This window comes from Mesoplodon mirus (genome assembly GCF_964341445.2).
Source record: "Mesoplodon mirus genome assembly, chromosome: 11".
Lineage (NCBI taxonomy): Eukaryota > Metazoa > Chordata > Mammalia > Artiodactyla > Ziphiidae > Mesoplodon > Mesoplodon mirus.
This window is the reverse complement of record NC_138987.1, coordinates 98,583,661-98,595,311: the sequence shown is the minus strand read 5'-3', so window position 1 is coordinate 98,595,311 and position 11,651 is coordinate 98,583,661. Positions and strand designations below refer to the sequence as shown.

The 11,651-nt window shown below is 52.3% G+C and overlaps 1 protein-coding gene across 1 annotated transcript in view; it reads left to right on the top strand.

Annotated features, from left to right (window-relative positions):
- Positions 1 to 9,690: 9,690 nt before the first annotated feature.
- The window catches only part of CCND2 (cyclin D2), a 28,209-nt gene continuing 26,248 nt past the window's right edge, over positions 9,691 to 11,651 (top strand). Inside the window, exon 1 of the mRNA XM_082635951.1 lies at positions 9,691 to 10,174. Within this exon, the coding sequence (XP_082492077.1) occupies positions 9,980 to 10,174 (195 nt within the window). The 5' untranslated portion in view covers positions 9,691 to 9,979. The remainder of the gene's footprint in view (positions 10,175 to 11,651) is intronic.

Genomic DNA, 11,651 nt, shown 5'->3' with positions numbered 1-11,651 from the left:
CTCTTGGGTATATATCCAGAGAAAAACTTGATTTGAAAGTATACATGCACCCCAATGTTCACAGCAGTACTTTTTACAATAGCAAAGACATGGAAGCAACCTAAATGTCCATCGACATAGGAATGGATAAAGAAGAGGTGGTACATATATACAATGGAATATTACTCAGCCATAAAAAGGAATGAAATTGTGAAATCTGCAGAGATGTGGATGGACCCAGAAACTGTCATACAGAGTGAATTAAGTCAGAAAGAGAAAAATAAATAGCATGTAATATCTCTTGTATGTGGAATCTAGAAAAATGATACAGATGAACTTATTTGCAAAGCAGAAACAGAAACACAGACGTAGAGAACAAACGTATGGATACCAAGGGGGGAAGGAGGGTGGGATGAACTGGGAGGTTGGGATTGACATGTATACACTACTATGTATAAAACAGATACCTAATGAGAACCTACTGTAGAGCACAGGGAACTCTATACTCAATGCTCTGTGGTGACTTAAATGGGAAGGAAATCCAAAAAAGTGGGGATATATGTATACGTACAGCTGATTCACTTTGCTGTACAGCAGAAACTAACACAACATTGTAAAGCAACTATACCCCAATAAAAATTAATTAAAAAAAAAAGAAATGGAAACATTGAAGCTATCCCCAGGTCACAGTGCTGGAACTAGAATGTGTGCATTCTGACGCCTAGCCTGGTGCCATTTCACCACCATGGTGCCAATGACAAGGACAATGTTTTCTGCATCTATTTTAGGAGACGTCTGAGCTTATAATCAGAGGTCTACATTCTGCTCTGTGAACATCTGGGTGATTCAGGACAAGTAAATGATCCACTCTGACCTCAACTTCCCTAACCGAAGGAGTGAAATGCTAATCAATAGTCTGTCAGATTCAGGGAGGGTTCATTCTGAGGAGAAACAGATGCTCTGGGAAAACCAGCTACTCAAAGAAAGGACTTCTCGCAGTCTGATGGACCAAGAAGGGGTTCGGCTACTTTAAAAGGACTGACCAAACCCCAGACATGTAACCCAGACATCCAATCAACAAGTTCCAATAGTTTATTAAGAACAATATTCAAGAATAATTTAAGAAAAATAATTTTAAAAACTACTATGCAATCCAAGGAATAATTACTTGCCTAGACTGAATTTTAAAGAAAAGATAAATTTCCATGCCCCTGCGTTAAGGTAGGTGGTGTAAGATGGGTAAAACATGGCATCTTATTCTATGCCTTTTGTTCTCTGTTTTAGTATTTTCTTAAAGCATTCATGTATAGGATGTTAATTCTTTCCCAGGCTTGATCCCTAGACAACGGGCTTGTTAGGGACAGGGACTGTGTTATTCAACTCTTTTTCCTTCCTGCCAGCCTTACAAAACATTCACTGAGTGTCTAACTACATACCCACAACATCCCCGATGCCTAGCACGCTGTTTGGCACCTGGTAAGGACTCAGCTTGTACCGAATAAATGAAAGAATAAAACACAAAAGCCAGAGGCAATCTCCAAAGCACAGAAACCTCCGCATATTTGACTCCTTCATTAAAACCATTTGAATTTTACCTTACAAATCTGAAGCGTGCCCCCCGACATGCTCTGATGTATCTGTGCAGAGACCTGTGATGTTATCAGTTTAGCACATATGTGATCGCTCAGCATGAATACCTTGATGAATACTATATAGAATTTCAACTGCAGACTCCCAGACACAGAAGGCATATTCTGTGACGGGCCAAAATGTCATGAGGGTCCACAGCCCATTCCCCTGTTTCCAAGCAAGACTACATCTAATCTATAACAGAGAGCCAGGCTTCCCTAAATCTGAAAAGAGTGCCACTGAGTGAAACATACAGGCAGCCTAGGTAAAGTCTTAAGTGTCTAAATGGAAGGTCAGACCTTGATTTCTCGAGGTAAAGTATGGTTTTCATCCCAAGTATAGCAAATTTCACTGGAGTTCGATTACCAACTTACTTAACTCATTTGCTAGATGACATAAAATTGCGGGTAATTACACTAACAAAGAGTAATTATCTGAATAATTTCCTTGTACAAAGGCAAGTAAATTGGAGCCTTAGTCTATATTATGTTAGGGAAATTTTAAATTAGGTACACCATTTTATTTTTAAAAAGAGAAACATTAGAAGAATATATATTCAGAAGTAGGGGGTAGAAAAACTTGCTATTCACCAGTTTATTGGAATTATACAAAAGGGAGCTCATGGGCTGCTACTTGAAACAACTAAATTTCCTGAGTTTAAATGATTTCAGGAAGACCTCACACACAAAATGGCTGTCCAGATGTAATGCATGATCTAGACTCCCCTCTCTCTCAAAATATTTCTTTAAAATGATATTTCATGATCCTGAAATAATTGGTGACTGTGAGATGCCAGATGTAAGACATTTCCTCCAAAACCTTACGTAAACCCATACCATTGGCTTTAGAACATCTTCCTTGACACCAGGAAAGACTTTAGGTCCTGAGTTTGCATTAGCTAGACGGACCGCCTGGCTGCTCTCAAAAATGGAAACATATGTGGGCACGATGAAGGTAAGGATTTGTAAGTTAGGCAAAGGAATTTTCCTGTTCATTTTTAATCCTGTGCATTTTGTTTTCTTCCCTTAAGCAATAGGTCTACTAAATTTTGGTGACTTTTTATTTTCAAAAGCACAAAATTGAGCCCTTTTGGAGTTGTTTCCCAGGACAAAAACCTAACTTCAGAATCCATTTCCTTACAATTCGATCACAATTTTTAAAGAAACATAAAGTGAAGGCTCACACACACTCATTTATTGGAAGAGAAGGAGACAGCGGAATTATTATTATCTATTATCATTACCATTATTAAATAGGGCTTGAAGGAACACACTTCTATATGTCATAAAGAAAAAATTATTTGGTTTATAGCTGATGGGACCACAATGCAAGTGTGATTTGAGATGGCTAACAGCAGAAATAAATTAGGATTTTCTGTTCTAACTTCACCTTCCACATAAACCCCTCTCCTCTGAATTTGTGCTCTTCTAAGTTGTTTACACAATGCATAGGCGCAGACTTTGTTTCAAGTTCATGTAAGAGCAGATGCCCTTACTTCAGGCTGAGCAAAAAGGAAATGCATTCCTCCTAGGAGTCTAAATCCATCCTAGCTTGGATTGTCTAGCATACTTATACAAACTGCTTGCTTTCAGGTCAATCCTAAAATAGAAAGAACATCTCTCTCCAGAGGTGCACATTTTAAAGATGATAAAACTTTAAAAACAATCTATTTCACATTTCAAATGAAAAATGCCAACAAAAGACCACCAAGGAAATAATTTTAGAAAAATTTTCAATCTCCCTCCTGAATTGTGCCACCAGGGAAAAAAGCCACAAACAACAACAAAAACAACCCAAAACCTCAACAAGAAAATTATGTCTCCGGTTTTTATTAATGAGGTTTTTAAAGTTTGGAGAATATGAACTCAGGGTGTTGTAGAGTTATGCTATAAACTATACTAACAAATGCTGGCCATCCTTGTGTTTAAAGGCTGAAAAATAAAATATGAAATAAGGACTACTTGTTAGAAATAGTTTACATTGCCTCGATTTGGTTGTAACTAATACACAGCTGAATAAAGCCACAAAATCGAGAGAATATTCAATCACACTAGGAAAGTGAACATTTTAAAGGCAAATGAACGTTTGAACTTGGGCAGAATGTTTATAAAAACATTTTTAAGTTTTATAAAACAAATAAAAATGACTATTGCTCTAGAAACATTTCTGGTAGGGGTAGTCTTGACATTTTACTAAGGATTTAAAATCTACAAAACGTTTAATATGACCTTCCCGAACTTAAATGTCTAAAATGAAGCAGGAGTAAAATATAAAAGACATTTGTCTTTTTGGTTTTTCAAACACTTCTCTGGCTCCTTCCCTTTTTCTTCCCTTCAATAATTTATTCTGTTTTTCTACCTTTGTACATACAAATCAAGTGTCCATCAAATCAGGCACCAAAAAGCAAGCTCTCTTAAATATAGCTCACTCAGACTGACCTTCTACAGCAAGTATTGACATTTTCATTAATTTTAACTCTTTTTTTCCCCCCAGAAGAAACAAAACAAAGTCTCTTGGGTCAGAACAGCAACCATTAAACGAAAAAGAAATAAATAATAAGTTAAAAATAGAGGGAATGTGTTAAAACGAAGGAAGAATGGTCATAACCAAAGTCTGTCATCTTCAAAAAGAAACAGTTCCACACTTCATAACTGATTCAAACAGAAAGCTTCTCCTTTACATTTGAAACAAGTAATTCCACCTCACAAGCACATTTTCAAAGAAGCCCCTAGCTTTCTGCATCTGATTCTTGCAACATTCTCTGTACCTCATCGAGGTAAAACCCAGTTCACATTGACTATTTTTCTCCCAAATAGTCCCACAGAGCTCCTTGTAAATTTCAGTATAAACTCAGCATTGTCACCGTGGGTTTTAAGAATGGCACACTTCTGATATCACCCCCCCGACTGAAAGATTAAAAAGACTTTGCCCCCATGGAGGGGAAATGAAGGTGCGCGGACTCACTCTGCAGCTGCAGTGTTTAGCTCCCGGGGTCTAAATGGTCCTCCACCAGCACGGACACCCTGGGGGCATCCAGCGAGTGGGAGGGGAGTCGCCCTAAACGCTTGCCCATTTATTTGTGGAACTCTTTTGACGGGCGTTATTTCTAGACGGATTTGCTCCTAACACAGTACAATTCGTCCAAAACTGCTTCTATGCATCCTCGGGAGATGGACTGTCACATGTAATATTCACAGCGTCAGCCAACCCAGCTGGTATCGAAATAGTGGATGGGGCGGGGGGACCAAGGAGGAATAAGTCGCGCGTAAAAAACTGGCGTCCAAGTAAGTGCAGAACTCATTACCGAGGAACAGAAAGCACACCCACGTCTCCCCCGCTGGAGAGACGGCGGAGAGCTAGGTGGCGGCGCGTCGCGACCAGCAATCGCGATATTCAATCTGACGTCGCCAATGAGCGCAACTGGACGGCAACGCAAAGGAATCAGCTTTTCCTGGAGCTGAGAGCAGCTCGCGATTTCAAAGGGAGAAAACTCAGCTCCTCGTGGTGGAAGGTGCGGGGGCGCGGCAGGGAGGGCCTGGGAGGGGGTCGCCATTTGGCTCCGGGCGGGCGCCCGCGGCGGTCCCAGCGAGCCGGGCGGCCGGGGGCGCGAGGCCGGAGCGCCCTCCGCTAGGGGCGGGCCACGCCGCCGCCGCCCGCCCCCGCCCGCCCCCGCCCGCCCCCTCCCCCGCCGCTTCCTCTCGCTCTCCCAGCCCCTTCCCCCCACGTGTGGGTGACGTCAAAATTCCGCGAAAAAGCCGCGTGGTGGCTCCTCCGGCGGAGGCGCGATTCCGTTGCCCAGCGGGCCCCTCCCGGGCGCCGGGGGGAGGGCGAAGGAGCGAGCCGGCCGGTTCCCTTTCCTCCCGGAGGCCGGGCCCCGCCGACGCCGGGGGGCAAATGCCCCCCGCCCCAGATCTTGCTGGAAAAGTCACTTTTATAAAGCGAAGGCACTTCCAGGGCTATTTTCGGCCGCGTGAGGCAGCTGAATCAGACAGGAAGAGGGGGAAAGTTCGGGTCTCTTTACTTTTTATTTTTTTTCCAAGGGAGCGGAGGAAGATGCGAGGGGGGCGAACGAACGGCAGGCGTTCCTGACCCACGCCTGTCGCATCTGCCGCCCGAGGCACGCAGCCCGGGTTCAAGCTCGGACCCAGGGAGGGCGGCTGGAGAGCGCAGGCCGGCCCGTGTCTATCCCCGCAGGGTCTGGGCGCCCCGGGGCTGCCACGGGCGGGGGGCGGCCGTGCGGGGTCCCGGAAGCGCTCTCACACCTGGGTCCCAGTGCCTGGCGCGGGGAGCCACCCGGCGGCTCGTCCCCACCCACCTTCTGTCCCCGCGAGCTCCAGTTCCCGACCTGTCCCTCTTCCTTTCGCACATTTTTCTAATTTGCTTCTACTCCCTTCCCACTCCCTCCCATCGCCTCCTTCTGCACCTCCTCGGCTTCCTTCCTGGTACTCCGGCCTCCTGGAGCCGAGACTCGGACCCTTGGCCATTTACTTTCAAGTGACCGTCGGGTTTTCGGTTTTGACTGCCCGTCCATCCCTAAATGGAGAAATACACCGCTCTGCTCTGGTGGGGGGCGTAGAGTTAGGGGTGGCGGGGGCGCCTGAGCCCGAGCTCACTCCCCTCCCCCCACCCCGCCAGAGCGCCCCTAGGAGGACGAAGCTTGTAGCCGACGGCGGGATCACCTGGCTGGGCGGCATCCGCCAGGTGAGCTGGGACGTAAGTGTGCTTAGCGTTGCAGGTTCCTGCAGAAATGTGCCTATAAACACCCTGCACCTACAGGAGTTTGTACACTTTCCAACCGAAACTCCACAACGCGAGGGGTGGTGAGCCGGCCAGGGAGGGAATAAAAGTCCAGTAAAACTAACGTTCGCTAAAGGTTATCATTGATCCTACAAAGGGAAGGAATTTTTTTTTTTCCCCTTGAGGGGTTTAAAAGGAATAAGGAAGAACCAATATTTTGTTTTGTTTTTTTCCCCTACAGTGACCAGTTTTGAGTTAAAAGCCAGAGCACAAACGTTTGGTTTTTTTCTCTAAAACTCAAAAGAAAATGCGCAGGTTTGCCCAGAAGGCAACGTGCCTTTTCCCGCGTGCGAGAAGAAGTGCTTTTTAGCAAGCAAAATTAAAGTTTTAACACATGGTCGGAGTGGCGACCAAAAGGGAAAACTCAGTTTCCAGTCCAAGCCTCGCGGAGACATTCCTGCCAACCTCCGCACCCTCGCACGCCCCACCCCGAGCCTTGGAGCCTGAACCACTGGGGGACGGATTCGCTGCGAGGTTGCAGTTTGGGAACAGTCCGTAATCGGAAGGGGAAGTCAATGGGGAACTTGAAGGGGCGAGCCTGCCACGCGGGGAGCGCCCGCACCCGCGGGTCTGGGTGGACGGAGAGGGCGGCGGGGAGAGGGCGGCGGGGAGAGGGCGGCGGGGAGAGGGGCATCCGCCCGCGCCCCTCCCCTTCACAGCCGCCTGTCCCCCGCCCCCGGGCCCCGCTCCCCGCCGGAATTTCTCAGTAAAGCCAGACGGGTTTGGGGTTGGGGGGAGGGAAGGGGAGAGGGGGCCCCTCGGCTCGCCGCTCCCGAGACTTGAGGCCTCACCACCCAGGTTTTCTCCCCAGGGTGGGCGAGGCCCGGAGGACGACCACCCGCCTCTTCCCCGCCCCCCGCTGCCCCTCTTCAGGGGACCCAGGGCTCGGGATGCTTTCCTTGCAGGGAGGTGGAGAAAAGGCCATGCTGGGTTAGTTACCAAGTGATGTCAAGAGGCTGGGAGCCCTCGCCGGCTTCTGTCCTTGCCTGTCGGGGCAGATTTATACTTTAAAAATACCTCTCTGGCCCACACTGCCCCCCACCCCCTACCCCTACAGCTTTCTTTGATCCGCTCAAAGGTGGCTGAGCTGAAGTTTGAGTAAGTCCTTTATGGGGTCTTAAAATGTTAAGTTCACTTATTTATCCGGAGTGACTCAAGGCCTGAGTCGGGAAGTCCACGTTGACTGAAATCAGTAGGTGATTATTAGGGACCCGCTGTCTTGCGAGGAACACCGCACTCAGCCCCGACTGTCATCCACCGCGCGGGACTGTTTCATTTTGAGTTTGCAACTTGGGTTTTTCAGTGAGTTTTTTTTTCTTCCAGAAAGCTAATGGCTTCCACCGCAATTAGACATTCTCCTCGCCCGCCCCTTCCCTCCCCTTTCTTTACATACAGTCGATTGGATACTAATTCCCGAGGCTATTGATAAGGTCGCCCGCGCCCCGGCCTCTCCCCAGCCCTCGCCCGCCCCAGTCCCCGCTCTCCCTCCGCCCTCCCTTCCTTGGCTTCCTTTTGATGTAGCGGGGAACGCGTCCTACTAAAAAAAAAAAAAAAAAAAAAAAAAGTAATCTGCCCGGTAACAATCAGCGCGCAGTAGCAGGAGACCCAGAGCTATTGGCTATGCAAATAGAGGGAGGGGAGACGGCGCCCCAAACTCTTACTCACCCTTTTAAAGCGATATCCCCCTTCCACCCACCCACCCACCCCTTCCGCCCCACCCTCGTGGAAAGGGGCTGGCCCCGGGGCCAGGGTTAATCGCTCGCACCTCTGGTTTATGCGCTCCCCGCCCTCTTTATTCCACCTCCCCCTCCTTTCAGGGAACAGAGCTCACAGCTCACCCAGCCTGCCCCCTCCCCCCGCTCGCCCTCGCGCCCCGGTTCGGGCCCCCTTTCTCCGCGAGGGAGGTCCTGGGCCAACCTCGGTGTCTCTCCAGAGACCCTACCCACGCCGCGCTCGGCGCACGTGCCAGCTCCGCCAGCGCGCCGCGGGCCCTGGGCCCACTCCCTTTCTTCCCGGAGTGAAATAGCACAGACGGGCAGGGTGGGGGGTGGCGGGAGGAAGGAGGTGAGGAAACGCCACCAGATCCCCTCTAAAAGCGGCTTTGACCCGAGGATGCATTGGAGCACGTGTCAGAGCCGACCGCGCTGGCTGCGTCTCCACCGTAGTTCCGCTCGCGGGGAGAAAGACCTGGCCGCGAGCGACACGTGAACCCGGAGGGTCCGCGAGGGTGCAGGCGAGGGACCCGGGGTGGAACTCTTGGGCCTCGGAGGAAAGGAAGGGGTGGTGTCGTTGGCGCCCGGGGAGAGAGGGGGAGCCAAACCTACCCCTCTTTCGCCCCTCTCCCCTCCTCCTCCCGGGCTATTTCCTAGAAAGCTGTATCAGTGTGGCCACGCTCGGCGCAGGCACCTCGGGCGGCTTGTCAGCAGAGGCAGGGCGAGGAAGCGGGTTTTTCCTGCGTGGCCGCTGGCCGCGGCGGAACCGCTGGTAGCCCTGCCCCCGGCCTGCGGCGGCTCGGGGCGCCTCCCCGCGTCTCCCAGTGGCGCCTGCGGCGCCCCAAGAACGGGATGGTTTCTGCTCCTGGGTCACATTCTATCACGTCGGAGAAGCGCCCCCTCCCTCCGGACACTCACCCCTCCCCCCGAACACATCTGCGGGGGGGCGGGGGCGGGGGTTGGAGTGGGCGCCGTAGTTCTGGTCCCTTTAATCGGGTTTTGGAAACAGCTTCAACATGATCAGGAACATAAATTTCAGGGACATAACCTTTTTCTCTGGGTTGCTGTTTTCTCAAATCGCCCGCCCTCTTTCTCACGTAAGGGATCTATTTCTCAATTGTCTGAGCCCACCTCATCTTCAAGTAATCTACCCGTCATTCCTGGATCTTAAAATACATGGGCGGGAGTATTAGGATCAGTTTTGAAGCAGCCAGAGTCGGAGGGTCGTATTTTGGCAGGATGCACCTACAGAATGTGCGCAATTAGAGGAAATAAGTAGGAATCGGTGGGTTTTTTTTTTTTTTTTGTGGGTTCCCCTCTCCGGGGCCCCTGGCTTGCGGGGCTGGATAGAGGGAGAGGGCCTCGGAGAGCTAAGGAGAGGGGGCCGGGGGGCGGGGGACCGCGTTTGAAGTTTGGTCGGGCCAGCTGCTGTTCTCCTTAATAACAAGAGGGGAAAGGAGGGAGGGAGGGAGACACTGAGAGGAGGAGGGGAGGACCGGGAGGGGAGGGAAAGGGAGGAGGAACCGGAGAGGGGGGTGAGGCGAGAGGGAGGAGAAGTAACTGCCCAGCCAGTTTGCGTCACTGCCTCGGAGAGCAGAGAGCAGAGCGAGCTGGGGAGCGCAGACAAGTTTGAAGGGGAGGGCAGGCAGAGTCAGCAGCCCCCGGGGCGCTCCTCTCCCACCGCCCATCCCTTTCCCCTCTTCTTCCCCAGCTTCCCTCTCTGCCCTTCGCTATTTCCCCGAAAACCCCTTATTTAGCCAAAGGAAGGAGGTAAGGGGAATCCTCTCCCCTCCCCCCTCCAAAAAAACCCCCAATTTTCCAGTCCGGAGATCGCAGGGGCGCGAGTGGGCACCCAGCTGGCCATGGAGCTGCTGTGCGGAGAGGTGGACCCGGTCCGCAGGGCCGTGCCGGACGCCAACCTGCTTCACGACGACCGCGTGCTGCAGAACTTGCTGACCATCGAGGAGCGCTACCTTCCCCAGTGCTCCTACTTCAAGTGCGTGCAGAAGGACATCCAGCCCTACATGCGCAGGATGGTGGCCACCTGGATGCTGGAGGTAGGTCTGCAGGCAGGCGCACCGTCCGTCCCCGCCCGGACCCCAGACCCCACGCGGGGACCCTGAACCTGCGAGAGGGCAGCCTCCGCGCCCGCCTCCCCGCTGCTGCGCGAGAGGTTACCCCGTGCCCTCGGCGAGACGCGTGGCTTCCTTTCTGTTCCTTGCGGGGTGCAAGATTAACAGGGGGAGGGGGAGGAGGGAGGAGGCAAATCTGGGAGCAGCGAGGCTGTCCCGGGGCCGGGGTGGGGGAGCATCTCGCGCGCGGGTGCCAGCATGTGGCTGCCTTCTCTCCCCCCCACCACCACCCCGACCTGTCTTTTGCGAAGCCGAGGCTGCTTTCGGTGCCTTGAAGAAGGGAGTAGGAGCGGGAAGCCGGGACCCCAAAGTTAAAAAATCAGCCCCCCCACCAAAGGCCTGGGCAAATTCGTCCTAGGCTCGGGTCGCCCCCCCCCCTCGCCTGTGGTCGCGACTCCGCGTTGGCACTTAAGGGGGGAGGGCGGAGGGCGGAGGGAGGAGAAGAGAAACGGGGAATTCAGGAGCCCCGGAAGTCACACTGAAGAAACGTGTGTTTTCGGGGAACCCAAAAGAACCACTTCTTTCCCCTCGCTCCGAACCCTTGCGGAGCGAGCCGTGTGCCCACGTCTGCACGGCTCCGGACCTGCCGTGGTTTCGCCATGTTGCTTTGTAAACTCGGGGTGGAGAGGCTGGAACGCGTCGCCCGCTCCCCCTCGCACCCCACTATCCCGGCCCCCCACTTCTGATGGCGCCCTCGCCCCCGATACCCCCCTCCCTCACGAAGGTTACTTACGTTTCGGTCTTCAGTTTCCTGGGTGCGGAGAGCTGGGTGGGGTGGGAGGGGGGAGGAGGTGTGTGCAGGGGGGATAGCGGGTCCCCCCCGAAGGAGAGGCCGGAGCCCCCCGCGCCTCTCTCCGGCGGCTCCCCGTCCTCGTCTGTCCCCCAGCTCTTCGCCACCGTCCCCGGCCTCTGCCCTTGTGGGCCGCGGCCGGACACTCCCGCCGCCGCGCTCACCCCTGCAAGTTTCCCCCTCGGTATCCAAAGCCCCAGGGGTCGCGGTCCAGACCTTCCCGGCACCCCAAACCTCCGCTGCGGGTAGCCTGGGTCCTCTGTGGGGTTTTCACGGCGAAAGGTCTTGTCTGGGGTATTTCCTCGATTTTTAATTATTTTTTGAACCCGTCTCCCCTGCCCCGACTCCGGCCGCCCAGGCTGCGCGGCGCTGGCTCCCTCCGCCCTCCCCCCGCTTCCCCACCTCTCCCCACCCACCCCCCCAAATGCGGCGCCTGGGCCGCGGGGACTCCCCCCGACAATTTTTTCAATTGTCGGGAATGATAGAGCAGGGTCTGGGGGTCCGAATGAGACCAAGAACGAGACCCCCGGAGCCTCTAGAATATTTTTATTGATTTTTTGAAAAGATGACGAAATCCAAAAAAGAGAGTGAGTGAGTGCGAGCGAGCGGAGC